The following is a 26,602-nucleotide window of genomic DNA, read 5'->3' on the forward strand; positions in this document are numbered from 1 at the left end:
GCCGCGGCGGCGCTGCGGGGCCCCGGCCCATGAGGCGGCCCTGGGCCCGCGCACCCGGCGGAGCCAGCGACGGAGTCATGGCGGGAGTGTTCGACATCGACCTGGACCAGCCCGAGGACGCGGGCTCGGACGAGGAGCTGGAGGAGGGGGTGAGAGGGGGAGTGCGGGCGCGCGGCGTGGAGGCCGCGGGGCCTGAGGGAGGGAGGGCGCGGGAGGCGCCGCGGGGGCCGCGCTGAGGCGTCCGGGGAGAGCCCGAGCCTCCCGCACCGCCCCGCAGAGCCCCATCCGGCCCCGCCAGAGCTCTTCCCTTCGGAAGTTCGGCGCCGGGACCGCGGGGGTTGTTTCCTGGCTTTGCCGTCACACGCTCGAGCGGCGGGGCAGGAGCGCGGCTCGCTCCGCAGTCGCGGCTCTCGCGGCAAAGTTGAAAGCTCAGATTTAAAGCGCTGCGTTGGGCGGGCCAGAGGGTGTTTGTGTGCTGTGCTGAGCGCTGCGCCCGCCGTCGGGAGTTCGCGATTTGCGATGTTCGTCTGGGCTCTGCCGCGGCTTTGGGGGGGTCTCATTACAGTATCTGTTTATGTTTTTCCAGTGATGCTGTTGCTTTTCAAAATTGTTTTGTATATTAAACGTTTGGTGGTGTTTAAACTGCTACTGCATTTATTTTCTGCTGTTTAAATTCTAATGACATCCTTGGAGTCCTTGAGATCATGGAATAGTTTGGGTTGGAAGAGACTTTAAAGCTTATCCAGTCCCACCCCCTGCCGTGTTCAGGGACACCTTCCACTATCCCAGGTTGCTCCAAACCCTGTCCAACCTGGCCTTGGACTCTTTTAGGGGGTGGGGCAGCCACAGCTTCTCTGAGCAACCTGTGCCAGGGCCTCCCCACCCTCGAAGCCAGAAATTCCTTCCCAATAGCCCATCTAACCCTGCCCTCTGGCAGTGGGAAGCCATTCCCCTTGTCCTATCACTCCAAGCTCTTGTAAAAAGTTCCTTTCTATCTTTGGTGTAGACTCCCTTCAGGTTCTTTCCTTCAGGACACAATCAGATATTCAGTTCCCCCACTCCATATGAACTGTAGGACGTTGTTTGACAGCTGAAAGCTCCTCGACCTGCAGGGAAAAGCTCTGTTTGTCACCTCAGTAATCAATAAAATACTTGGCTTAAAAAACCCCTGTAATTGCATCAGACAGTTAATGCTGCCAGGAACAGGTTCTGAGGGGGTGGCAAGAAAGTTGAGTTTGTTCTGTCTCCTGTTCCAATAATTCAGTCCCAGGGAACAATTAAACCATTCATTGGTTAATGTGGATTTAAAAACATTGCCTTGACAGAAGTTTCTGTGGAGCAGCAACAAATGCACGTTGGCAACCTCAGCTGGTTCTCAGGTGCCTTTTGCAAACAGATAAATGAGAGAGAGAGAAGTGGAATTAAACCAACTGAAAATCAGGGAATGTCAGAGCAGGGAAGAAGGGGACCATCAGGAATGTGTGGAGGGGGAGGATGTTTCAGTGGAAGTTGTCTCTGTGTGTGTCCTACAAGGATCAGAAGGATGTTGCAGTAGAGGTCATTAAACTGGCAGTGATTGAGGTGGGAAGTCAGGACTGTGTTGTCTCATCTCTGGTACCTCCCAAAGCCTTGGGGGAGCCCAGACACATCAGCTGTGGGTTGGAATAGGCACAGCCATCCCAGAAAATCTGAAGGATTGTTAAATGTTTCCTCAAAAGCCCTGTGGTTGTTTGCACTAATTATTGTGGTGTGAAAAACCACCCAGCCTTAATTTTGGTGTTTGTAAGGAGTGAAATAACGTATAGACTGAAGGGCTGCTGGTGCTGTGGGAAGAGAACAAACCCTGCTACAGCAGAATGGTACCTAAAGTGCATTTTGGCCAAGTTCATACTGGGAATGAAACCCAAAGTTCACAGGAGCAAGAGCAGCACACAGAAACGTTTCCAGAACCGTTGGGTAACTGGAGGGGTTGCTCTGGGAACGTGATGGGTGTTTATTCTCTGTGTTTGTTGATTTTTTTAAAATTCATTTGTTGGCATCAGGAGTGGGGTCAAGGGCAGCCTCAGTGGGTTTGTTGTGAAACGTGTCAATAAGCTGAGTTTTAATAAATGCCAGCAGGGCAGGAGCTGGAAACAAACCTGAGCTTTTGGGCTCCCTCAGTGCCTGTGGTGCTTGTAGGAGTTAAATTCCCCTTTAGCCCACCCAAAATGAACCAGCCTCTGTAAACTTTAACATTTCAATGGTCTGGAAGCTGCTGAAAGTTTCTAGTTTTCTTTGGTTAGCATTTTCACTTAGATAATATTTGAAATGCACTCCTTGGGCTGCTTTTTGCAGTTCTCAGTGGTTTTTCTTTCCCTTCTGTTTCTCTGAATTTCACAGGTCACTCAGTTTATCTGTATCTCCTTGCAGTTGTCATTTTTCTTGTCCATACTTTTAAAAATAAAAGTTCTGGGGTATAGTTAAGCTCCCTAGAAGCTGGCCCATGAAATTCCATTTGCATTCATTCCAGCTGTCTGCTTGCTTTGCACTTCTTTTGCCATGCAGAGCCCCAGTGAGAGGGAAGTATTATCTTGCAGAAGGGATCAAGTTGAAAATTCTCTGAAGGAAATATCTCTTCAGAATTAACCCCCATTCCACACTGGTGACTGGTTCTGATGCTGAAGTGCCTGAACTTTCCTTAGTAATATTTACATTCATTAATCTGTGGAGTGATTATTGGTCAGGAAAGGTGTTTAACATCAGAAGAAAGCTGAATTCTTTCATTACTATTAGGATTGAATTATTCTCAATGTAAAATAATAAAACCTTCTCTGTATATTATTTGGTTTTAGTGCACATGAGTCCCAGCTCATCTATTCCCATAATCTCTCTTATTGTTCTGATTTGCATAGTACTGTAATAGGACTTTAAAATCCATATGTAAGAGCAACTATAAAGAAAAAAGCAGTGTCTTAATACTTTCCAAATTCTCCCGGGGCTGGGAATTTGTACCTGTAACATTTAAGTGATTCAATAACAGCACAGCCAGGTAAGGCAGTGGTTCCCTGGTCACTCTCTGAGACCTGTGGAAGTATTGCAAATCTTGCACAGAATTTTGTGCATTTTTTTATCTTCTGCTGAGAATTTATTATTCCTGACCTTTAGACTTGTTTAACTACGTAAGTTAAAATAATATCTGTTTTTAATGTAAGAAGCTATAAGACACATCAGTGCATTTCTTTTTAATGATTTTTTTTTTTCTTTTTCTAATTAATCTTCCTTCTACCCCTCCCATCCCCAGGGTCAGTTAAGTGAGAGCATGGACCATGGAGGAGTTGGCCAATATGACCTGTAAGTTGCTGCTGGAAAATATCCTGTATCATTCATGCCAGCTACACATAACTTCTCATTTTGTCCCATTATTAAGGCAAACAGAAAATGTTGTCACTCTGGCTCAAATCTGAGTCATTTCTAGACATTTCACTGTTGCCTCACATTAAAATTTATGACTTGTATCTTGAAATAATGATAACAAAATAAAATCCTGGTGAAACCTTGCTGCTCGTCTTTTAATCCTTTTTCTCCAGCAAGGATTGTTGGAGAAACCCTGAGTTCAGGGGACAGACACCTCCAGCCTGGCTTCATTTATAGTTCCCAGATTATTCCAGTGGGGAGAAGGAATAGTTCCAGCAGTTCAGCCACATTTCCTTGAGCAGGATCAATCTGTGTAACTTTGGCAGAGCTGGAACACAGTTTAGAAGCCTCCTTAAATTATGGATCAGACTTTTGTGGCATGTTCAGAGTTATGAGACTCCTCCTGTTACAGCTTTTTCTGCAAGGTATTTGTATTCTGGAAGTCTCCCCATGGCTGCTGGGGCTGCTGAGTGTGATCTGACACTTAATCACCCCTCAGAGCCTCCTGTTTCCTTGAGGTCTTGAAGAAGTGTCTAAGTCAGTTGGAGGCTTTGATCTTCCAGACTTAACTCTGGTGTAATGCAGAGCATTGTGCATTGAAATGAAGGGATTTGAAGGAGATCTTGATCCTCCAAATCCCCAAAATTTGCAGGTAATCTCCTCTGTGCAAGTTGACACTTGGAGCTTTGCAAAGAATATTTCTTTTCTAAGTGACATTCCCGGTGCTGAGGGTTCTCCAGATCCCCCAGGGAGTCGTCCCTTGGTCAGGCAGGCTGTGCTTGTCCCAGAGTCACTTGCTTCCTTTCAGTGATCATTTAGGAGTATCAGGTAGGCTTATATCCACGTTTTGTTCTCTCCAGGGGCATGGAACATTGTGAGAAGTTTGAGATTTCAGAGACCAGTGTGAACAGAGGCCCCGAGAAGATCCGGCCCGAGTGCTTCGAGCTGCTGCGCGTGCTGGGCAAGGGCGGCTACGGCAAGGTGAGGAACTGCTGATCCCTCCCTGCAGAACAAATCCACAGCGTGGGAAAGGGCCTTCTGCTGCCTTGGGCAAACTCTGGTCTTCCCAGCCTGTTTTCTGCCAAGTTCATTCTGCCAGAGGGGAACCCCAGGGTTGGTGTGAGGGGACAGAGGTCCTGGCAGAGCATCTCCAGCAGGAAATGTCCCAAAGTGGTTCTGGGTCCCCTCACCAGCAGCCTTGTGGTTTGTGGGTCATGTCACCTCTCTTTGGCAGAACTCTTCTTCTAACTTCCTTTTTTTTCTGATTGCTTTTGTGTTGTTGTTCAGGTGTTTCAAGTACGGAAAGTAACTGGAGCAAACACCGGGAAAATCTTTGCCATGAAAGTTCTTAAAAAGGTAACCTGGATGTTCACATTTCACTGTTACCCGAACCTTAAATCAACCTAACCTTGCATTTAGCTTTTACAATTGTCTAATAATTTATTCTACCTAAAAATAAATTTTAATATATATACAGTTGATACCCGGGTACGGTTGAAATTCGAGTTTAACTTTGAATTTTTCTGTCTGGGTAGTTCTTAGCAGCTCATTTAAATAGGCCAGGAGATCCCTTCCAACCTAAATTACTGTGTAATTCTGTGAAATAAAGACTTAAACTTATGCTGTGGTGAATTTATTTTCTTATGCTGTTGCTGACTCATACATAGTGTGGTGGTTTAATAAACTCAGGATTGAACTCAATATAAAATCTGCCTTGTTTAACATGTTGTGCTCACCTCTCCCTGCTTTTTGCAGGCAATGATTGTAAGGAATGCCAAGGATACAGCTCACACGAAAGCAGAGAGGAATATCCTGGAGGAAGTGAAACATCCCTTCATTGTAGACTTAATTTATGCCTTTCAGACTGGTGGAAAACTCTACCTCATCCTTGAGTATCTCAGTGGTCAGTATTTGAAATTCTCTTACCTGCTGGTGTTCTACACAACCAAGAAATTGGGTTTCTCACCCCACAAGTAAAAGGCCAGTTAACAATTGGCTTGATGTCTTAAAATGTGAAGCAGCTTAGTATTAAAAACACCTAGAACAACATCAATAAACTTTCTAATTCAATGAAATTGGGCATTTTTGTGTGTTACACTAAGATTGAGTGCAGTCAGAGAGTCCCTGAGGGTTTAGTTCCTGCAGGTTCTTCATGACAGAAGAAAGTATTCCCTTTATTTCAGGGGTAAGGAAACAATCACAGATTAGAAACAGTTTTCTCAAAGCTGTAACAACACAATACAGGGACAGAAATGCTCCTTTTTTCCCCAGCATTTCTTTAGGTTGCTGGAATTCTGAGAGTAACAGAATAGTGACTTGGGGTTTTTTTTGTGAAACATGTTGTACAGCAGGAAAAAATACCTGTTGTTTATAGTTTTTCTAGAAAACAGACATTTGGCTTACTAAAAATGATACTTTAACTGAATATAATCTATTTTTTCTCGTGCCAGGAGGAGAACTATTTATGCAGTTAGAGAGAGAAGGGATATTTATGGAAGACACAGCTTGGTAAGTGAAGCTATTTTTGTACATTAATAGTTAGGGTTTTTTTTTCCAAGTGCTTAAACTATATATAAGTAGTCAGTCATTTCAAAGTGGTGAAAAGAGCAGCTCAGTGGGTTTGGGGAGGGTGTCTGTGCTGCACTTACCACTTTGTGCTGCTGTAACTCCAGTCTCTCCACAGAGGAGGGTCCACTGAGGGTGTTTTCCAGAGGGCTGTGGTCAGGGAGGTGTTTTGGGTGTTGGAGGAAAAGCTGTGAAAGATTTGCTGTGAATGTGGTTTTGTTTGTTCTGGATCCACACCCAATTTCCCAGCCAGTTCCAGGATTCCCAAGGCACTGCAGTGGCTGTGTTGTGATGCTTAGAGGTGTGAAGTGCTAATTATGGTAACGAAGGAGAAGAATATTCTGGAGTAGTGATACTTTACAGATGGACAAGTTGAAATTATCCCTTATTGATTAGGCTTTACACTGACTGCAGTTGTTCTTCCCAGGGACAATGCCTTGGGAAAGCTCTGATGTCCATGTGGGACTGGGTGCTGCCAGTTACCTCTTAACTTCATTATTTCTTTTCAGCTTTGCCACCTAGATGTGGTTAGACACATATTTGAACCACTAAAAATGGTTAAAAATTCAGATTCCTCCAAATATATTCATTCTCAGATACCTACTGAGCAGGTAAACCCAAAGCTAATCTGTCATTTTGTGGTTCTTGGGGTCTGGGTGACTTTTAGGCAAACCAACCTCAAAGGCATCATTGTTTTTCCTTTCTTCTCTCCCAGACTTCTAATGCTGCTTTCAAGGAACTGTTGCTAGGTACATAATAGTGCTTGAACTGCTTTGCATGATTGAATATGTCTCATTTTGTGGCATATGTTTCCTTTCAGCTTTTACTTGGCAGAAATCTCAATGGCACTGGGGCACTTGCATCAAAAAGGAATCATCTACCGGGATCTGAAGCCAGAGAACATCATGCTCAATCACCAAGGTAGAAAGGCAGCCCTGAGTCAGCTTGGCAGGTGTTGGAAAACACTTCTGCAAAGGTCCCAACTCCTCACTCTGAGGAGAGTTTCCTTAGAGCAGGAATTGCCAGAGCTCTGATTGTCCTCAGTCACACACTGAGGTTCTTTGGGGCCCCAGCGAGCTCCAGGTTCTGTGGGTACAGACCCACACGTTGGGAGATTTGGTTCACTTGCTCTTTGTGCAATTATTCCTCTACTGGATCACTGTAAAGCACATAAATATCCGTGTCTTCAGCGCAGAATCCATGACATTTGGGTCCATGGGGGTGTTGGAAAGGCAGTTTAAGGCAGATGTCACATCATTTCCTGGAATGACTTCCCCAGCTGCTGAGGCTTTGCCTGACAGCAGTTTCAGTTCCTGAATGCAGTTCCAGTGGCTGTGTGTCACTGATTATTCTGGCAGTCTGTACCAGCCACTATTTCCATGTTTTCTTAAACAACTGATTGAAGTCTGAGTCTTTGTACTGAATTATTCAGGGCACTTTGTTGGATATTGTTCTGTGCACTTTGAGGCAAGCAGTAAAATTCAGTAACCTACTTTCTTAGCTGAATGATGCTTTAAAATCTCCACGTTTAACTACAGTTGTCTATCTGTGAGTAAGTTCTGGTGGTTTGTCTTGTTTCTCTTCAAGTGGCAACATTTAGTTTTATCTTTGTGTGATTACCTCGTTCTGTTTTATGACTGTATTGCTTTGTCAGACCACTGAAAATATCTGGAAGTAGCTCAGAGTTAATAAATACAGACCCATGTTGAATTTTCTAGTTTTTAATGTTACTTACAGAGATGTCAGAATTCTGTAATTCAAGTCTGAAATTTTCTGTGTTTCCTTTCAGGTCATGTAAAACTGACTGACTTTGGATTATGTAAAGAATCTATTCATGATGGAACAGTCACACACACATTCTGTGGAACAATTGAATACATGTGAGCTGCATGATGACATACAGAAGTATTACTCTGCTCTGGGGGGAATGGCTGAATTTTGCCTTTTTTAACTGATGGTTCATATGTTGAGCGACTTAGGAAAACTTTACTTGATAAATGTGGGTTTGCTTGAAAACTAGGCGTCAGAATTGGCATTAAGCTGCTTAAAACACTCTCATATTTTCAATTTTTCTGCTCACAGGGCCCCTGAAATCTTGATGAGGAGTGGGCATAACCGTGCTGTGGACTGGTGGAGTTTGGGGGCATTAATGTATGACATGCTGACTGGAGCAGTAGGTGCACAGTTATAATTGCATGTATTTCCCTTTGTAGCTGTTGTAGTTCCCTGTGTCCTCACTCAGATGCATGTATAAATACACATCATTTATATATAATGCAGACTGCAATAAGAAATAAGTTGTGTTCACTACAGTCTTGAGCTGCTTTTATCCAAAGAGTGATTTTCAAGTCCCATTTGCATTAACTTTTCCTGCTTTGTGAATGACTGAAGTGAGTTGTGCATGCACAAAAAAGAGATCTGAACAAGTCCTGTTTTTCCTCCCCTTCCAATGGTGCTTTCCAGCCTCCTTTCACTGGGGAGAACAGAAAGAAGACAATTGACAAGATTCTCAAGTGTAAACTCAACTTGCCTCCCTACCTCACACAAGAAGCCAGAGATCTGCTTAAAAAGGTACCATTTTAATGCCTGTCAGTGCTATATATTTTGGAGGAAATAAAAATACAAGGATACCACTATGGCTGCTCAGTCCAAGCTTGATTTTGTTACTAAAGCAGTCAGTTTGTATTGTGTGGTACAGAAAGCGATTTTCCTTGGAAATACAGTAGTTTTCTAACAAATGCAGATTTTCTGGTCATTCTGTATTCATTCTTCATGGTGCTCATTCAAGAGATGATTCATGTCAGGACTAGTCTAGTCCTAACAGCACAACTAATTCTGCTTTTTTGGATGTTGTTTCTCATGAAGCTGCTAAAAAGAAATGCTGCCTCACGTCTGGGAGCTGGTCCTGGAGATGCTGGAGAAGTTCAGGTAACTTGCACTTAATTCAAGAACTCTTAAATTACCTCACTGAGGAGAAAACAGCTCTGAGGGTCCATCAGGGCAGGAGAGTCTGTCTGTCTGTCTGTCTGTCTGTCTTGAAGGGTAATGAGCAGAAAGGCTGCCACATGTGACAGCTGATCCAAATCTGAAAGCTTTAAAGCTGCACAAAAGCAGCTGCCTACCTATTGGATAATTGGAGATTTGGGAGATAACTTCTATTCTTTACTTCTGCCTTCCAGTAGATCTTTTCTACCAGTTGTAAACTGCTAATTGTGCAGCCCTGGAAGGGTGATGATACTCTCAGCTGGTGAAAACCCTGCCAGCCCTTGCATTAGTGCAGCTATTCCAAGGGAAAAAATAGCTAAAAACTAAGGCAGAGGCTTAGTCTCTGTTGCCTCCAGCTTGACTTTTGTTTTTGTGGTGCCATTAACAGCATATTAGAGAGTCCTCCTCATTTCCCAGTTCTGATAACTTGTCATTAATACAATGTTTTGTCCTGGTTTTTAGGTATCTAACTTTAAAAGTTGAGGTATTTTGCCTGTGAACTGACTTTTTCTAACCCTTTCAAGGAAAGCATTGCAGGGACAGAAGGTGTCTGCCTTGGAGGTGTGGTACCAATTCTCAGCTCTGCTGATATAGAATATATTGCACTGAACCCAGCTGTGATTTTGGAAGGAAAGCCACCAGGGAAAGGGGCTGAGAAGCCCCTGTTAGTGGTTAAATTTGGGTGGTTTGTGCCCCAGAGGAGGTGCTGACTGTGCTGTTGTAACCCCTGCAGGCTCACCCCTTCTTCAGACACATCAACTGGGACGAGCTGTTGGCACGAAAGGTGGAACCTCCTTTTAAACCCTTATTGGTATGTACTGGGAGTGCTGGGAGATGCTCCCTGTGTGCCTTTAGGAGAGGTCTTGATGTGGGATTACAGACTGGAGTGCCACTGATTCCTGGGACTTAGGTCACAGCTTGGGTGACAGATTCACTGCTGTCAAGTCAGAGGCAGATCTGCCCTGCCCCTGATCTGCTTCCCTTTGAATTCCTCCTGCTTCTCACCTGGAGGTTAAACAGACTTGCAAGTGCAGCTCACTGTGAATCTCTGCTTCTGAACCCTCTACAGTCAGTCAGTACTTAGTTTCAACTAAAATGAGAAATAGCTGCTAAGCAAAAGTCAATGAAATCACCTATTTAAGCATTTGGTTATTAATATTTACAGTGCATCTTGCTACAGGCAGCACTTAGAGTTTACCTCAAACCAGTGATGTGATGAACAAATCTCTATTATCCCCTCTTATATTTTGAGGTCTGTTTTTCCCTCTGGGTACAATTAGCTACAGCAGCAGTGGGTTTTGCCACCCCCATAGTTCCCAACTACTAAAACTCTCACTTTAAACTGGCTCAGGCATCACTGATGTCCAGCAGCTCCAGCATGGGGACTGCAGACCTTTTTCCCTTCACCCTTTTGAATGAAATTCAGAAAGACTCAAGACTGGTATTTCTGAATGAATTATTGAAGATGATTTGAGGCTTTTCTGTTATTAGCAATGCTATGAAAGTTACTTGTACAAACCAGGTGGTTTTTTCCAAATGTGCTTCCAGGGTTGCATGAGGGTCCACACAAATGAATCCGTTGCCTTTCCACAAAGAATGAGAGAAGGAAACTTGGAGTTACTGTTGTTCTGTGGCCAAATTAAACAATATTCATAGTCACTTATTCCAGAGTTGTCCTCCATCCCTCACAGTGTAAACACTTCTGTATCTGCAAAAATGGGATTGAATTATCTGGAGAGGTTCCAAATTCTGAGAGTTGCAACTGTTCTGGTTGTGACGAGGGCTAAACTTGGCAAGAAACTGGCGTTGTCATTCTGAAAGTTTCTGTTTGTAATTTGAGATTTTTTTTATTTTTTTTTAAAGGCATCTTTTTAATTTTGTGTTCCTTTTTGATCCATAATTTTTGCCCCTCCCCCTTGCCTTTATTTCTCAGTGTCAGTGCCCATAGTGACCTCCCACTGGCAGCGACAGGATTCCGACACCACTCCAGGGTTTTACTCCAGCAGAGCTCTGCCAAAAACCTATGGAATGAACTCCACCCAGAGGCTGCACTGGTTGATATCTGTAATATAAACCCTTAACCATTTTGTTTTTGCAAAGCAATCTGAAGAGGATGTGAGCCAGTTTGATTCAAAGTTTACACGTCAGACACCTGTTGATAGCCCAGATGACTCAACTCTCAGTGAAAGTGCCAACCAGGTCTTTCTGGTGAGTGAGGAATGGCTGGAGAGGGAGGTTTTTACTGGGAGCAGGGGGGCACTGCAGCTAAATTTAATTCTCTGGAATCCTACCTGATATTCAAAGCAAACCCTCCTCACTGGACACAAACTCTGTGGCGGGTTGGAGATGTTGAAGGGCTCTGAGGACATCTCTGGATATCACCTGAGGATATCTCTGACATTTTCTTTATACACCAGCCAGCAAACGGTGCCTCCTTTGTGGAATGTCAGCACTCTGATTCAGAGCTGCATTCTGAACCCTGGCCACGGGGTTGCTTTCACAGTCATGCAGAGAGAACAATGTCCAGTCCATAGAGCAAAATTAATTAAAGTGAGTGTGCCTGTGGGAGTCTGGGAGCAGAAATAGCCGGGTTGGAGCATCAGGTTGGGAACTCCCCAAAGTCCCACTGTTCGCTTCAAGGAGTAGAAGTTCCTATGTCTGCATTTACTCTTCCTTTTGTAATTTTCTGATCATAATCAGGTTTTCATGTGGTCACTGCAGAGTGATCCCCAGGGTGAATGTTGCCTCCCTTGCTGTCTTGCAGGGTTTTACCTACGTGGCTCCATCAGTACTTGAAAGCGTAAAAGAGAAATTTTCTTTTGAACCAAAAATCCGCTCCCCTCGCAGGTTCATCGGTAGCCCAAGGACACCAGTCAGGTACCTCTCTTTTATTCCTTCTTTTCTTTTTTTGTAACCCACCTTTTGACAAGTAGAAATTCAAAATGCAGCCTTGCTTCTCAGCCCAGCACTTCCGTTCGAGTTACAGGATTGACCCTGTTCTACAAACCACATTATCATGACAAATCTGTGGGGTTTGGCAGCACAGGAAGTACTAATTTGCTGCTTTTTAGTGCTGCTGCAGCCCCACTCCGGTGACTTTGGTTCACCATCCCTCTAGAACTGCTTCAGAACATCCTAAGAGCTTTTTGCTGCTAAAGAATCGTGTTAGTCCAGAAAGAATCATGTCAGTGCAGTCAGTGCTCTTTGCTCAGATTTGCAAGCTGGAAGGATTTAGCAATATCTTGGTACTAACAAAGAACCAACAAGAAAAGATGGTTATGATTGAGCAAAAATTAGTGTTTTTTTTTTATTTCCTGATAAGCCTTTCATTGATTCTGCAATCACCTAGAAATGCATCCTCAGATGCCAGGAATGTACTTTACAAGAGACAGTGGTAGAAGAAATTTCTCAAACTTCTGGAAGTGGAAGTGGAAGGAAGAATTAGAAATGCTTCTCAATAGGCATTTGAGCTTCCTGCAGAGTAACAGATCCCCCTCGGTGCCGTATCTCCAGCTCTGATCTGTGTGTTTCTTGTTTTAAAGCCCCGTCAAGTTTTCCCCCGGGGAATTCTGGGGAAGAGGTGCTTCTGCCGGCGCGTCGACCGCTCAGCCACCTGTGGAATACCCGATGGAGACGAGTGGGATAGAACAAATGGATGTGACAGTGTGTGGAGAGGCTTCAGCACCGCTTCCAATCCGGCAGCCAAACTCTGGGCCCTACAAAAAACAAGCTTTCCCCATGATCTCCAAACGACCAGAGCACTTGCGCATGAACCTATGACAGCACCACGGGCGGGAGCCGAGAACAGACGGGAGCCCCCTTGGAGCTGAAACACGAGGGCTTGTTTGGTTTACTTTTAAAAAAAGTGACAGCATCAAAGAGTCAGTCATTGCACAGAGAGACTTGGAAGGCAAAGAAAAAAAAACGGATTTTTTTTTTTGTTTTTTTTTTTTTCCTGTCAATCAATGGTGCATAAAAAAAACAAACAAACTTTAGCAAATGGTATTGCAGAACTCTAGGCACGTCATCTAACGATTCCAGTGACATCTGCTCACCTTATCAAGGATTTCTCAGCTTGGAACTGACAGTATTAAGGGTCAGGATGTTGCTCCAGAATCACTGGTGTAGTGAATGTGTCGAGGAGGGTTAGCCCTTTCACTAGGCAGAGGATGAAACGCCTGTGCTTGCAGCTGAGGGGTAATTAGCATGCAAGCTTCGTTAAGAGGTTTCCTACAACGGGGCGGAATCAAAGATGAAAGCTAAAATTAATTGGTATCTCACGTTCAAAACATAATGAGTTTTTTTTATATATATATATACAAAAAAAAAAATATATATTTTTCAAATAGATTTTTTTGATTCAGCTCATTATGGAAAGGATCCCAAAATTGCAAATGCAGAATAATTGGTGAAGAAAGTTGTTCGTTTGTTTTTTTTTTTTTCAAGGCTCTGGTTCTGATTCTTCTCCTCATCAAACAACAAATCAATAAATGAACCACTGGCCAGCTTGGCGGTGTGGGGTGGGAGAGGACTGTTTTTCACTTGCTTCCCCAGCTGAAATCCCTGTTCCTGCAGGGACCAACGGATCTAATCAGAGGCAATGCTGCTATGTTGTTCTAGGCTTAACTGGAAGCCACGGGCTCACACACGTCCTGCTTATTTCATCCCTGTCCTCAGCAGACATTTCACTGGGAAACATCACTTTTTTTTGTCCCCTTGTGCTGGTGCTGGGCTGGAGGCAGCTCAGCACAGCCAGGTTCTTACCCACAGCGAGATCAGGAGACTCTGCATCCCATCACAAGGTCAGTAGAGATCTATAGCAAGTCCCCCAGGGGACAGAGACAAACCCTGCATAGCAGAAGGAAATAACTATTTTTGTAACAGGTGGGTAAGAATTTGAGGATTTTTTTTTTTTTAAAGTATAATAATTATTAATGAAATTTTGCTTACGGGAGTTCCCTGCCATTATACATTTCTAAATTTCTCCACTTTTTTTTTCTATGCTGGGGCAATAAATTTGCTGATTGTACGAGAAAAAGTGTTCAATGGCCTTTCAGTGAATGTCTTCCACAGTGGGTCAGAACTTGAGCAACCTTCATTTAGGAAACATGTTCTAAGGACACTATTTATGTTTTTAAAACTGTCACACGATCTGTACAACTGACTTACAGGTACAAAGAATAAAATAAAGGTAAACTTTACCTTCCTTAAATATATACTTCCTGCCTTAAAGAAAGCATTTCCATGAGCATAGCTGGTGAAAGGGTTAAAATCTGCAGAGCTTTACACTAGTTTAGGGTGTGTCTGCTGTGTGTGTGTGGAGATGATCCAGCTGCATCCAAGTCCTGTCACTTTTTGCCTGCCACACCTTGCATTATCCTTAGTCAAACTGTGCAAAGTCTACTTCTGGTGTTTCACAACAGTAGGGATTTTTTTATCCTAGATTTCCGCTTACTCTGTGGATACTGAACCTTTTTTGAGCCATAGGATCCAAGCCATAAAACTCTCTCAAGCATTGAATCCGCTCAGTGCTCTTTGCTCAGATTTGCAAGTCGGAAGGATTCAGTGATACCTTGATACCAACAACAAAAAACGAGCAAAAATTAAGATTTTTTTTTTTTTTTCTTCCTTTTGTTAAAAAAGTTGTAATTTCCTGAGGCAGATCAAGTTCCCTTGCAGTGCCACAGGTTGTGCTGGAGGATTGCCACTGTTCAGGGGGGGCGTTGTGAAACCAAAACCCAAGTGCTCAGGAGCTGTTTGCACTCTGCATATCTGCAAACCTGGCTGCATTCTGGATTGCACTGTTTGCATGGGGAATATCTGCCAAGGCCTCAACCTCCAGCCCCTGGAGCCTCTGTGCTGCTCGTTCCTGAGGTGCCCTGACGTGGCCACTGAGGAGAAAGGGACTTGCTTAAAAAAAATAGTCATTTTTGGAGGCAGATCTCTCTTGGTCCCAGTTACAGCCGCCGGTTGCTTTTTGCTTGGCTGGGTAGATTGTCCAGTGGAATTGGTTTATTATGGCTGGCAAGAATGGCAAGAGTTGTTTGTCTGAGTTCACTGAGGAATTACAACCCCCAAGTCATCGGTTTTCCAAGGAAATTCCATGTACTGTCAATGTTTCATCCCATAGGTTCTAAGTTGAATTCCCTACCATGACTGTGAAACTTTGGGAGTGTGACTCAGACAGCAAGCACACACTATGCAATATGGTTTATCCTGTATTTATTTGTAAAAAGATCAGACATAGATCCTCTATATATATATATAATAGTGTCAAAATTACTAGTTGTGAACTGAGGGGAGTGGAGTTGTAGCTCCTGTCTGGCTATTTCAGATAAGTGCAGAATGCATTGAATATTGGAGAGCTTAACAAGTGCTTTCTTTTGTTCATTTAAAAATGTCTTAAATTTTTCATTAGAGTATAGAATCTTATTTTTTTTATTTTGTACAAGCTGCGCTTTTTTAATTATAATCACTGAAAAATTCACTATAATTTGATTTTATAGGATTTTTGTAGCATTACAAAAATATAGTAAAACCGAGGTTAATACCTGTTGTGGCTAACCATATAAAAAGTATTAAATCTTAAACTTGAACAAAAGTCATATTTTTTTTTACTAGATGTTAAATAGGGAAATATTTTGTTCTGCAGGTCATTCTCAGAAAAGGTTTCTAGGTCAGCTGTGTTACCAGCAGTTTTTCTTTTTCCCATTTGATGCAGAAACTCTTCTGGTATAAGATATTCCGAATTCCATCAGTTTTCTTGTGGGAGTGATGCATTTGACGCCATTCGTGTACTAAATTGTAATTTTGGGAATGCTGGAATAATTCCTACCAAGACTGTCTTAATTGTGCCATCTGACATTTGAATGTCATCCTGGTATTAGCTCATAATAAAAGATAAAAATCAACGAGTCAATTGTTCTTTTGAATATCCCTTTTTCCTGGTCCTGCTCTCTAAAGGCTGAACTGCTGGAGAACATTTCATAGCTGAGTCCACTCTGCAGTGGAGGTTTATTTGGGGCCTGTTCTCTTTTCAGTATTAACTCCCAGCCTGTTCTCACTGTTAATCAAGAAGTGCATCAAACACTGAGGGAGGACTCTTGTTTTTAGGACGTGGTTGGGGTTTGGTTGGTGTGGTTAAATTGTCTCTACAGGATAGTTGCTGTTTCATTTTCCCAGTTCAGAGGGAAATCCTTTATCCTAAGGGGGAAAGGAGCAGGAGGAGTCATTAAGAACAAGGCAAATTGAATATTTTTCCTGCAGGTCCTTGTGTGCAGTTCCCAAATATTGTTCTCTTCCAGATCAACTCCATTTGCAGCTGCTGCAGGAACACACCTGAGCTGCCTCAGTACAGACAAGGTAATCCCTGTTCTGGGTTCATCTTTCCCAGTTTTACTGGGACTAAATGTCCTCAAGTGCTCAGTAAGATGGATGTGAAGAGCAACTAAAAGCAAATTTAAACGTGTCAATCCCAGTGACCTGTTTCTTTTTTAGGAAGTGGGAAGGCCCTGAGTATAACTATGGATGGAAATCATTGTCTTTATGACAGCTTGGATGGGAAAGGGAGGGAGGAGGAATTCCCTGAGAACAGAAAGGACCTGGGAGATGCTCTTTGGCTCAGCCTGTTACCGAGGGCTGGTCCCCTCACCTGGGCTTTGGGGCTTGGAAAAAGCAGCTGTTGGTTGTCACCTGTTCTCTGTTCTGCCCCTGCAGAGTCAGATGTGCTGCCTGTTGGTGACCCTGGCCTGGATTAGGAAGAGCTGCATCCTAATTCCATGTGGATCAGAGAGGGTGGCATTCCTGGAGGTGAGTTCCTGCCTGTTTTCCCTCTCTGTATGTGAGAATGAGCTGTTTGTGTAAATCTAAACCGGTCCATCAAAATCTCTTCGTAGTTCTTTGGTTTTCATAAAACCTGTTTGGTACTACTGGGTTTGGATAATTTTCACTGGATCTTCAAGGGAAAAAAAAACACCAACAGAAAGAGAGAAAAAACCCAAATTTGTCCTGTTTTTGACCAATCTCCACCCTTCCTCCAGTTGTTACTCCAGTGTGGTGCACAGAGCCCAGAGGATCAGGGTTGACTTAAAGCACTGACACTGTTTGTTGTGCTCCATAAAATAATCCTGGTGAGCTTTGTGGGCCAGCTGACACTGCTGAGTTCTTGTGTTGGTTTTTTTTTTTTTTTAACCACAAGTCAATACTTTAATTGGTTTCATATTTTTAAGTAGTAGTTCTGGCCTTGCCTGCAGTCCTTGATGCCTTAATTCCTCAGTGGGTATTGAACCACCTGGTGAGGTGAGCAGTTTGTACTTTGTCCTACAGCAAAATATTTAGTTCAGGGTGATTTCTTTCAGCTCTCTCTGCAAAGCTGGAACGTTTCTGTGTGAAGCAGTGCACTGAAGGGCTGTCAGGACCTTCTCAGCCTGCCAGTCTGAGCTGTTGGTCCTGACAGAGCGATGGAATTGAAGTCTGGGGCTGCCCATCACTGCTGGGCAATTAATGTAATCAATACTGAGGAATTAAGAAGTGCATTTCCTTGCTCTAACAACGTGTCCAAGTCTGGGGCCTTTCAGTTTCTGTTTCCTCTGAGAGGATTTTTGAATGGAAAGCTGTTGGAATTAGCATTTCAGGGAAAGCTGCTCCAGGCTAAGTGGCAATGTTTATTTTGCCTGGTATTTTGGAAGGGGTTGGTTGTCACATCTGCCCTTACAAACTCTGTGTTGGGTTTAGCCACCCATTTTACTCACACCAGCAAAGGTTTTTTTACTCAGAATCCTGAATTCTGCCCACATTCCCCTGGGAGCTGTGCCTTTAAGGGCTCTCTCCCATCAGCCCTGGCAGCCCCATCAAGGTCCCTGTGGCAGCTGCAGCTCTGGAGGATTCACTCCCTGCCCTGCCCTTGGGGTTCTCCATCGTTCACCAAGTAAGTGTTTGACTTTTTAATTCTGTTTGTACTCAATTTAGAAGTTTCTAAAGGTATTCAGTTAAGGCAAACTCAGGTTAATGGCAACTAAATGTAACTTTCCTGTAGCAGAATAATTTGAGTGGCTTTTTTGAGCCTTATCTGAGCAGCAAAGTGAGAAAAGACAAGCAGGAAAACAAAGTGAGATTATATCTAATTAGTGCTATAATTAACATAAAACCTAATCATGAATAAATTGTAGCATTTGAAGGGTTTTTGTTTTTCAGAGACATTAATTTAACAACAAAACTAGACCTGGCACTGAGCTTTAAATACTCAAACAGTAACAAATCTTTCTTTATTCAACATGCACCAAACAAGTAGATTTAAATGCTTTTATTCTCTCTGATTTTTATGCATACTACAAATTTGCAAATGCAGTATAAAATAGATTCTCCCCTGTAAGAAAATCTGGTTCCTGTCACGACAAAAAATATAATATTAAAGATCTGTTTTAAAAATACCAGCTTTATAAAATGCTCAGTAAAAAACTACCATCAGAGGTTGGTTTAAAGGCAAAAGGTTAAGCCAAAGATCCATTAGGAGCCTACAAGAACCTAAAGGGAAACATTCTTGTGCTTATCCAGGTACAGTGAGAAACAGTTGCTGGTACAGGTGCATGAGTAAAAAAGCAATTTAATTGAGTGGGCAAGCACTGAAGGATCTTTAATGCCAAGTGTGACAAGGAGCTCTAATTCTCACTGTAGTCCAGAGGATAAAGCTTGCTCAAATAAAAGTGGTAGGTGGACCTTTGGGGTTGAGTCATGTTAGGAGGATAAATAGAGTTTAGCACAGTCTGGAACTCAGAATGTTGAATTAAGTCTTAATGCAGCATATTTCAGGATTTCTCTGGTTCCTATGACAGTCACAAGAGAAGCAATGCTGGCTTTGTCTGCATTCATTCTGAAAACTTAAGTTTTCTCTGCGTAAAAAAGGCCAAGTTCCCATTTTCTGCTCTGTTTTAAAAACTGGAACGTTTGGTAGGAGCCTGGGCTGTAGAACTGGGAAAGCTCCTACAAGTGAATCGGCAGGAAACTGAGAAAACTCAGAGGGAACAAACCAAGTTGTTTGAGAAGCTTTAGAAAATCTGGAGGTGCATTGATGTGGCTCCATCCTTCCACTTGTTAACGTGGTCTGAAATGACAGTTCTGCAGAGGGGACACGTTTTTTCTCTATTAAACCACAAACTGATGCATTCTTCACAAAATGTGTGCTGCAAGAAAAGCAGGAGAACTTAGAGCTCCTGAGCTCTTCCACGTGTAACATTCTATATTAATTGCTCAGCCTGATTTCTACAAATAATCATTAAACATGTAGTCACCCATCTAATTTTATGTTGTTTAAAATAGTCTTTAATTTGCAACAAAAATAATAATTGGGATTATGTGTGTTACCTGACAGATGAGCAGAATAGGCTTCTGAAATTCAGCTTGGCAGATGGGACAGATATCATCTGATTCTGAGCACTGTCTCTTGCTGGCTGGCACCCCATAGTGCTGCAAAACAAAGGGACTTCAGCAAATGTTGGTTTCTAGGGGGATGAAAAAGCCAAGACCAAACACCAGGACAGAAAGGAATTTGGGCTGCTATGTCAGGAAGAGTATTAAATCCCTAACCCAAGGAAATATTGCTCATTTTTGAGGTCGAGCAGGCCAAAAAGGGTGTGTTACTTCACATCCTTTTATTTGAAGGGTTGTGCAGAAGAGATTTTGGGGGGGGTTGCTGTTGTTCAAATGACAATAAAATCACGTAGTTAAGGAATTCAGACTGAAATGGGACAGGGGAATACAGGTTTTCATGTAAAAATGCAGTTGTTTATTGCTAGAACAGTACAAAGCAATATGGGAATGAGGTATTTTAGAAGTATTTGCACGTAAATTGGGTTTATGGTTTTGAATTTTTGAACTCAATACTCACTGGGCGTGTAAAAAATATCCGTAAAACCTGCCTGAAGTTTCTCAGTTGTCCAAAAAAGCTCAAAAGCTGAAATGGGAAAGAAAACTCGAGTTATGTTTAGTATTTTTTCCCCTCTGTGAACTAAAAAGCTTCCAAGCTTTTGGCAGTGGCCTCACTGCTGGTTGGATGTTGGCAGTTACATGAGCAAAGCCTTAGTTCAGACTGACCCTCTTTGAGTTGTTTTATGTGTAACCAGACTAAGGTTTATTCTTTCAGGTGTTTGTTCTTTAGAAGAAAAATGGGGTTGAGGTTCTGAACTGTAACATTTGAGTGCAAATTCTCGTATTTGCCAGAGTGTTGGGGTTGTGGTGAAGGTACCAGGGCATTAGGAAGTTTTGGTCATGATCAAAGCCAAACTTGTCCTGACTCTGGTTCCATTTGGGCCAGAGGAGCTCTCTGGTGAACAGAGAGCCAGCATGAGCACGTGTAGCTTGTTTGGCATCACACAGGATCCTCTAGCAGAGAAAAAATCCAGTTTCCTGGATTTTCCAGTTCTTTTAGTCACTGTACTTCTGCAGGCTCTTTTCCTCAGTATCCTACAACAGTCTGATCGGTGTCTGACGTGAGGGGATCTTTAATAAGTGTTCTTTGCTCTGCAGTCCCAACCCCTTCCCAGAACAGGGGCAGGAAATGATGATTTAGGGTCCTGAGCCAGGTTTTTTATCAGTTTTTTGGGAGGCTGCCTCAGTTGAAGTGAAGCACTGACTTGCCATCAGTGCAGAGGGGAACTTCCAGCAATGTGTTGGTTTGTGTGTCCCTGAATGGCTTAGAGGAATATAAAGCTGACCCACCTTTAGGATGAGGTAGAGAAGGCCCAGCAGGATCCCAAGGGTCCATCCCAGGCCACTGTCCAGCTCCCCATGGGCAATGAGAAAACGGAACCACACTGGGATGGGGACAAACATTCGGTAATACTGGCAGAGTTCTTCCAACAGCAGGTACCAGTAGCCCTGAGCAAGACATGCAAAGGAAGAGCTCAAGTTTTCAAACACAAAGGTTTGGGAAAATACAGAGAACAAGATGCACTGTTATTCTTTTTCAGTAGCTCCCTCTTGTAATGTCTTGAAATAACTAAATATGAAATAACAGATGATGGGTCTCAACTGTGCAAGAAACAGGAACAGAACTGATGGCTGGGCTGCAGAAAATCAAATTAATAGGCTGAAATATGATGGATTTGGCAGTTGTCTACCTACTTAATGCTGTCATGAGCATAAAAAAAGGAAATAAAAGTTATATGAAAAAGGAAAATAAGATGAATTTGGTCACACAGATCAGCTTGTCATAAGCCAGAGCTGTGCCCTGCCCTCAGGGTTAAAAAATGAGAGTAAGGCCCATCCTTTTATTAACAAACATTATTTACAAACTGTTTTCCTATAAACATTATTTCATGCCTGGGTAAGAAGCCTTATCTTGTGATAATGAACTCATTTAAGGATGGGATGACAAGAAAACTGGGGGCCAGGAAAGAAGGGGAGGGTAACAGGTAACCAGAGTTCAGTAACACCCTAAAAATTCCTGAGGAACAAAACACAAGTGTCCTGCACAGAGCACTGTGTGTGTGCATGGAGAATCATAGATATTTAGCTTAGCTCTTACTTTATTTCCTTCAGTTTCTCTTTAAAACTCTATAACAGAGAAGAAGCACCCCTTCTGCAAAGGACACTGGATAGTGCCACAATTTGCCACTATTGATCAGATTCCTTCTTTAATTTAGGCACAATTTAGGTCACAGTTGGTGTAATGGAATTTTCAATAACTGTTTTTTAGATGTTACATCACCAGCTGCAGAGAAACCCAAAGATCTTGATCATAAATGAGTATTTAGAGAAGCCAGTTGTACCTGAGAAGAACTTGTTCTGGCACATTTTAAGAGATAAAACCTCCCAGAACAATCCTGTTCAAAAGCTACCACATGCAACTGTACTTGTTAATTTATTTTTTGGAACCAGCACTAGTAATTGCAATTTTAAGATAAAATGTAATTGGTTTTGCTGCCTCACCTCGGGAAGCAGATAAAAATAAATACACCACCAATCAGGGCAAGCTCCTGAGAAAATTATTAAACCTCACTGATTTGAGAAATTAAGCTATGAATCAAGTTCACTGATCTGACACGAATATTGCTGAGGTTTATCAGCAAAAAGAAAACTCAGAATTGCTTTGGAAGAGAGAAAAAAAGCAGCTGTTTGCATGTGCAGCCCTTAAAACCCTGCCAGACATTGTCAGGCATGTACCAAATTTGCTGTGCCCCAGCTGCTCCAGGCCAACTGTGCACGTTCTTGGAGTGCAGGAAAGGAAAACTTTCCTCAACCCCCACCTCAGAGACAGAAATAAACCCATTTATCCAGTGGCATAACACGAGGAATTGTTTCCCAGCACACTGAAAACCTTCCTTAGCTCCAAGCAGGGAAGAACAGGAAGTCCACAGGGTTTTCTTGCCCAGGGTGTAGCGGTGGATTATATACAGATCTTTAATTAAAGACTTTTCTCTAGGTAGAATTTAATAATTAGCTCATTTTACCAGAAAAGAATCTTCACAAGGAAGCAAAAATAGAGCTTGTTTCCTTACCTTGGATTTAAAGGACATGATAAAAGAAGGCACCAAGAGAATAAAGCACTTGAAGCCCATGAAGAGGAATTTCAGAATAAAATCCGTGACTCCCACAATCCAAAGTACCTCCCAGAAGTTCATAAAATCCACCGTAGGGTTTAAGAAGATTAAGCTACAAAAAGAAGTAGCAGAAGTTACTGGAGCATCCTATTTAGAGGCAACTGTAACCAGAGATTATCACAGCAGGTTTAAAGAGGGAAACCTGGTTTACACAAAGGAAAAATGTTTGCCAAGGAATTGGGAATTGATCCTTAGGATCTCTGACAGTTTTGGAGGCTTTGCTGTGTCTCCATCACAACCCTCATCCCTGGGTTTGCTTTCTCATTTTGGCACTCAGCCTTTGATTCCCAGCCCAGGCTTCAGCTACAGAGGGAAAAAAGGGAAAAATCCCTTGGAGTCATAAACGGCACAGAGCCCCAGGAGGGCCAAAGCTGGGAATCAAACCCAGGACATTCCCATGGCACAGTAGTGCCATTAAGTCCACTGTTGGGTGTAGGAAATTCCAGCAGACTGTTTTTAAGCACAGCACCTGCTGAGTTGGGCAGAAGGGGAGGAAGGGAGATTAAAGTGAAAGAGAAACCAAGGCCACAATTAAAGAAAAACAATAAATGTTCCCAGTTGGTTTTGAGTGATTTATGGGGTGAGTAGAGGTGTTTCTGTGCTTACCTGTAGTACAGGGACTGAGAATGAAAGGTGTAGTACAGGAGCAGGGCTGATCCACTCAGGTACAGCAGTAACCAGGTGCACTGCAGCTTGGAGCACCGTTCCTGTGGGAGAGTTGGGAGGACACGTTGCAGTCCTTACCTCAGGAGCAGCGTCTGAAGCAACCCCCAGAGCACCTGAACAGTCACTACCAGAGGATTTTCTCTTAGTGGTTTTAGGCCACGTGAAACAGGAGAACTCAGTGGAAAGGTAAAGCAGTAATTTTAATGTTTTCAAAATACCGATTTCTCTGTGTGTCAGGGTTTTTTCTAAAAACACAACCAAACCCACCCCACTCTGAGGAAACAACAGGTTTCCCTTTGGGAGTGAACAGAGAGATGAAAATTTAGGCTGTCAACTGCTGTTTAATCCACAAGTATAGTTAAGTTCTTCCATAAGTTACAAAAAGCTTTTATCAGTCGAAGTGATTTCCAGTCAAAGTCAGAGGAGGGGAAAAAAAAAAACCCCCTTTTAACCCTTATTATCTGAGAAGTTCTACACTGTACAGAATCATTAAGACTACTTCCATCTTGAAACCTAACGTTATTAGGTAAATAAGCAGTATTTCCATTCACATTTCTTTCAAAATTTGATGAATAAAAGTCTTGGTTAACTTAGAGAATTTTGTGTCATAGGGTGATACTTACTCTTAGAAAAACCTGATTTACTATGCTTTTGTTTGCATAGGCATAAGTTGTTAGCAGCCCAATTCCAAGAGAAATGCCTATTAGGAAAACAGGATCAGTTATACACATGAAAAGGGGAAAAAAAAATCACTGAACTGGGTTAAAAAGCAGCCACTTCTCATATGTCTTTGTAATTACAATTAATAGCTCAGACTCTCCAAGCAGGATAATTAAGCACATAGTACATATGCCAGCAAAGGAAACAGCAGCCACTGAAATGCAGTTTAGCAAATCTCTCTTTCTGCTGAATAAAGCAAATAAAAATAAAGCTAAAAATAAATTGAATTATCCTTCAGCCTTCAGGTTATTAGTCTGTCTCTTTGGGGGGGGAGGGTTTCCTCTCTCAGCCCTGGTTTTGTCATACTCTACCACTGAGGTGCTGCATGAGGAGTTTGACACAGAGGATCAGGAGGTAGGGCAGGCTCTTGTGCAGCCACTGCAGGAGGTAGCGCAGCTCCGCCAGGGAGCCGCCGCCAGGATCCTCCGAGTCCGGGCCGGGATCCTCCGGCCCTGCTGCTTCCCCATGGCCGTGGGAGCGGCTCTGGGAGCCCTGCCTGGAGCTCGTGCTCTCCCTGGCCTCTCCCAGCTGGATGTGCACGGCCCCGGGGCTGGGATGGCAGGAGCTGTCTCCCGCCGGACAGGGATCGCCGCTCCCCGCGATGCTGTGGAGGTGGCCGCAGTTTGGCTGCATGGTGGGAGTTTTCCTGGTCCAGGTTCTTGCTGATTTGTGCCTCCTAGAGTGGGATATAAAAAGTCACAGTTGAAGAAAGAGATAAATAGGGAAAAAAAAGTATCCAGTATATTGTACTGAATGATTGTCTGCATGGAGTAAAGACAAGATTCCCCAAGATCCTGTGTGTGTTCATTCCCAAGGCTGGGTTCCCACCTCCACAGGACAGCTTTCTGTGTGCCACTGAAATTGTTTCCTTCCACCCCCGTGCAGGTTTCCCTGGCATTCCTTAGGAACAGCTGAAGTTGCTTCAGTGCAAACCAGGGCAGCAAAAGCTGCTGGACAGACCAGCACTGGCTTGTACAGGAGAGATCTTGGAAGTGCTGCATAATTGCACAAAAATAGCAACAGCAGGAGGGCAGGGAAGGAGCAAACAGGGATGGGAGGGAAGGAAGGAGCACATTTACATGCACCCATTAAGCAGTGAGCACTGGTTCAGACACTGTCTGGTGAGAAGCCATGCTCCAAACTGAGGGCCATTATCAGATTAATGTGATTATCCTGTCTGGGGAAGGGAGCAGAACCAGGTTAGGCCATATTGTAAAAAGCATTTAAAAGAGACTGGGTCTAAGTGAAAAATGAAATGCAGCCAACAAATAATCCAACAGCGAGAGCAGCCAAACAAGCTCCCATTTATCTTTGCATTGGCATCTTTTGATTGTCTTCCTGGGCAGTTTCTCACTTTATATCAGCCTTTACTCTGATCAAATAGTGTTAAATCAGCTTCTCTGGACTGGTGTGACATCAGAGTAACGATTTTGGAGAATGCCTTGAAGCTGAATTTGGCACAGTACTTGTCACTATGGAGTAGTATTATTGAAACATTGGGAATTTTGTTATAATCCTTCTTCTGCCGTTCAAACTCTTATAGATTCCTCTTTGAAATTATTTTTTCCACAGCTAATTTCACCGGGGATACAGAAAGGTTACATCAAACTTGGTTTTGCACAGCAAAAAGTTCTCGATGCATTTGTACAAAACCCAAGTTCTTTAGCCTTTAAAAATAAAATTATATTAAAAGGTAAACCGCAATCATTTAATATACGAATATGGGAACTTAGTAACATTTACAAGTGCTGCTGTACTACTACTATTTTTTGTTGGCCAAAGATGACATCATGCTTCAAACCAGCCAAAATTCATGTCCTGAATTTTTCTGCACAGGAATAAAGCCGATGAACTGGAGATGGTACTGACTTGTGTGAACTGAGTCCCGCAGGATCGGGACACCAATGTTGGTTTTAACAGGAAAGGGAATTAAAAAAAAAAAAAAAGACTGTTTAGCACTCTCCAGATGGTGGTTTTGGGGCAAAACCTGACAGTTGGGTGTTTTAAACAGCGAGCGATCCCATTGCCGAGCAAACTTCCAAATCACTGGAGTTATTAAATGGGATTTGCAGAGAACAACCCCGCGCACCCCCAGACGTCGCTCTCCCGCCCCAGATTTGCCAAAATAAAGCGCCTGATAAAGGCCCTTCAAAGCCTCCCGGGGCCGCTGCTCCCGCCGCCCTCGGGGATCCCCCGCCCGCCCCTCGGGAGGGCTCGAACCGCGGCGGCACCGCCGAGCCGGGACCCCCGGCAGCGCCTCGGGGGAGGGTCTGGACCCCGGGACCCCCGCCCCGGGAGGGGAAGAGCCCGAAGCCGCGTCCTCCTCCCCCGCCCCGGGCTGTGAGGGGGGCGCGGGGCCGCCCCTTTCCCGCCTTCCCTCCCGGTACCTCATGAGGCGCCCGTCGCCTCCCGCCCGCCGCCCGCCGCCATCGCCGGGGCCCAGGGGGTGGGAGGAAGAGGAGGAGCCGTGAGGGGAGGAGGAGGAGGAAGGAGAGGAAGAGAAGGAAGAAGAAGAGGAGGAGGAGGAGGAAGGCTCCGAGCTGGGCGTTGCTCTGGCAACGTCGGGGCCTTCGCCCCGCCATGGCCCATGAGGGGCGGGGGCGGGGGGGACTCCCCTCAGGCGCAGCCCCGCCAAAATGTGTGGGGCAGGAGGTTCCTACCGAATTTTATCGAAAGCC

At 43.6% G+C, this 26,602-nt stretch overlaps 2 protein-coding genes across 3 annotated transcripts; one reads left to right on the forward strand and one right to left on the reverse strand.

Moving 5' to 3' along the window:
• The first annotated feature begins 2 nt into the window (after window positions 1-2).
• On the forward strand, window positions 3-15,854 carry RPS6KB1 (ribosomal protein S6 kinase B1). 2 transcript variants are annotated; one of them, XM_017821562.1, is made up of 15 exons: window positions 3-149; window positions 3,281-3,330; window positions 4,254-4,374; window positions 4,681-4,749; window positions 5,149-5,296; window positions 5,844-5,901; window positions 6,779-6,879; window positions 7,748-7,838; window positions 8,041-8,131; window positions 8,422-8,529; window positions 8,824-8,886; window positions 9,677-9,754; window positions 11,044-11,151; window positions 11,708-11,820; window positions 12,486-15,854. In XM_017821562.1, exons 1-15 carry the CDS (start codon window positions 30-32, stop codon window positions 12,721-12,723), a joined length of 1,557 nt encoding a protein of 518 aa, XP_017677051.1. In that variant the 5' UTR covers window positions 3-29; the 3' UTR covers window positions 12,724-15,854. The 2 variants fall into 2 exon arrangements, with proteins under 2 accessions (XP_017677051.1, XP_017677052.1); XM_017821563.1 differs by lacking the exons at window positions 11,044-11,151; window positions 11,708-11,820; window positions 12,486-15,854 and adding an exon at window positions 10,877-11,033.
• Window positions 15,855-18,175: 2,321 nt separating this feature from the next.
• Window positions 18,176-26,356, reverse strand: RNFT1 (ring finger protein, transmembrane 1). Its single transcript, XM_017821564.1, has 9 exons — window positions 26,312-26,356; window positions 24,236-24,600; window positions 23,828-23,904; window positions 23,145-23,245; window positions 22,437-22,590; window positions 20,656-20,814; window positions 19,826-19,891; window positions 19,303-19,404; window positions 18,176-19,121 (listed from the first exon to the last, which is right to left on the reverse strand). The coding sequence occupies exons 1-9, from the start codon at window positions 26,314-26,316 to the stop codon at window positions 18,987-18,989; spliced, it is 1,164 nt and encodes a 387-aa protein (XP_017677053.1). The 5' UTR covers window positions 26,317-26,356; the 3' UTR covers window positions 18,176-18,986.
• Window positions 26,357-26,602: the final 246 nt, after the last annotated feature.

The sequence above is a fragment of the Lepidothrix coronata genome, unplaced genomic scaffold, assembly GCF_001604755.1.
Source record: "Lepidothrix coronata isolate B3197 unplaced genomic scaffold, Lepidothrix_coronata-1.0 Scaffold91, whole genome shotgun sequence".
NCBI lineage: Eukaryota > Metazoa > Chordata > Aves > Passeriformes > Pipridae > Lepidothrix > Lepidothrix coronata.

Excerpts from the sequence above, each read along its gene's own strand:
- RPS6KB1 (XM_017821562.1), top strand. The coding sequence starts at position 30 with ATGAGGCGGCCCTGGGCCCGCGCACCCGGCGGAGCCAGCGACGGAGTC. Across the intron at positions 4,750-5,148 it reads CCATGAAAGTTCTTAAAAAG|GCAATGATTGTAAGGAATGC; the intron begins GTAACCTGGATG and ends TGCTTTTTGCAG. Across the intron at positions 6,880-7,747 it reads CATCATGCTCAATCACCAAG|GTCATGTAAAACTGACTGAC; the intron begins GTAGAAAGGCAG and ends GTTTCCTTTCAG.
- RNFT1 (XM_017821564.1), bottom strand. Across the intron at positions 23,246-23,827 it reads TAAATCAGGTTTTTCTAAGA|GAACGGTGCTCCAAGCTGCA; the intron begins GTAAGTATCACC and ends ACTCTCCCACAG. Across the intron at positions 19,405-19,825 it reads GGATATTTTTTACACGCCCA|CACTATGGGGTGCCAGCCAG; the intron begins GTGAGTATTGAG and ends TTTGTTTTGCAG.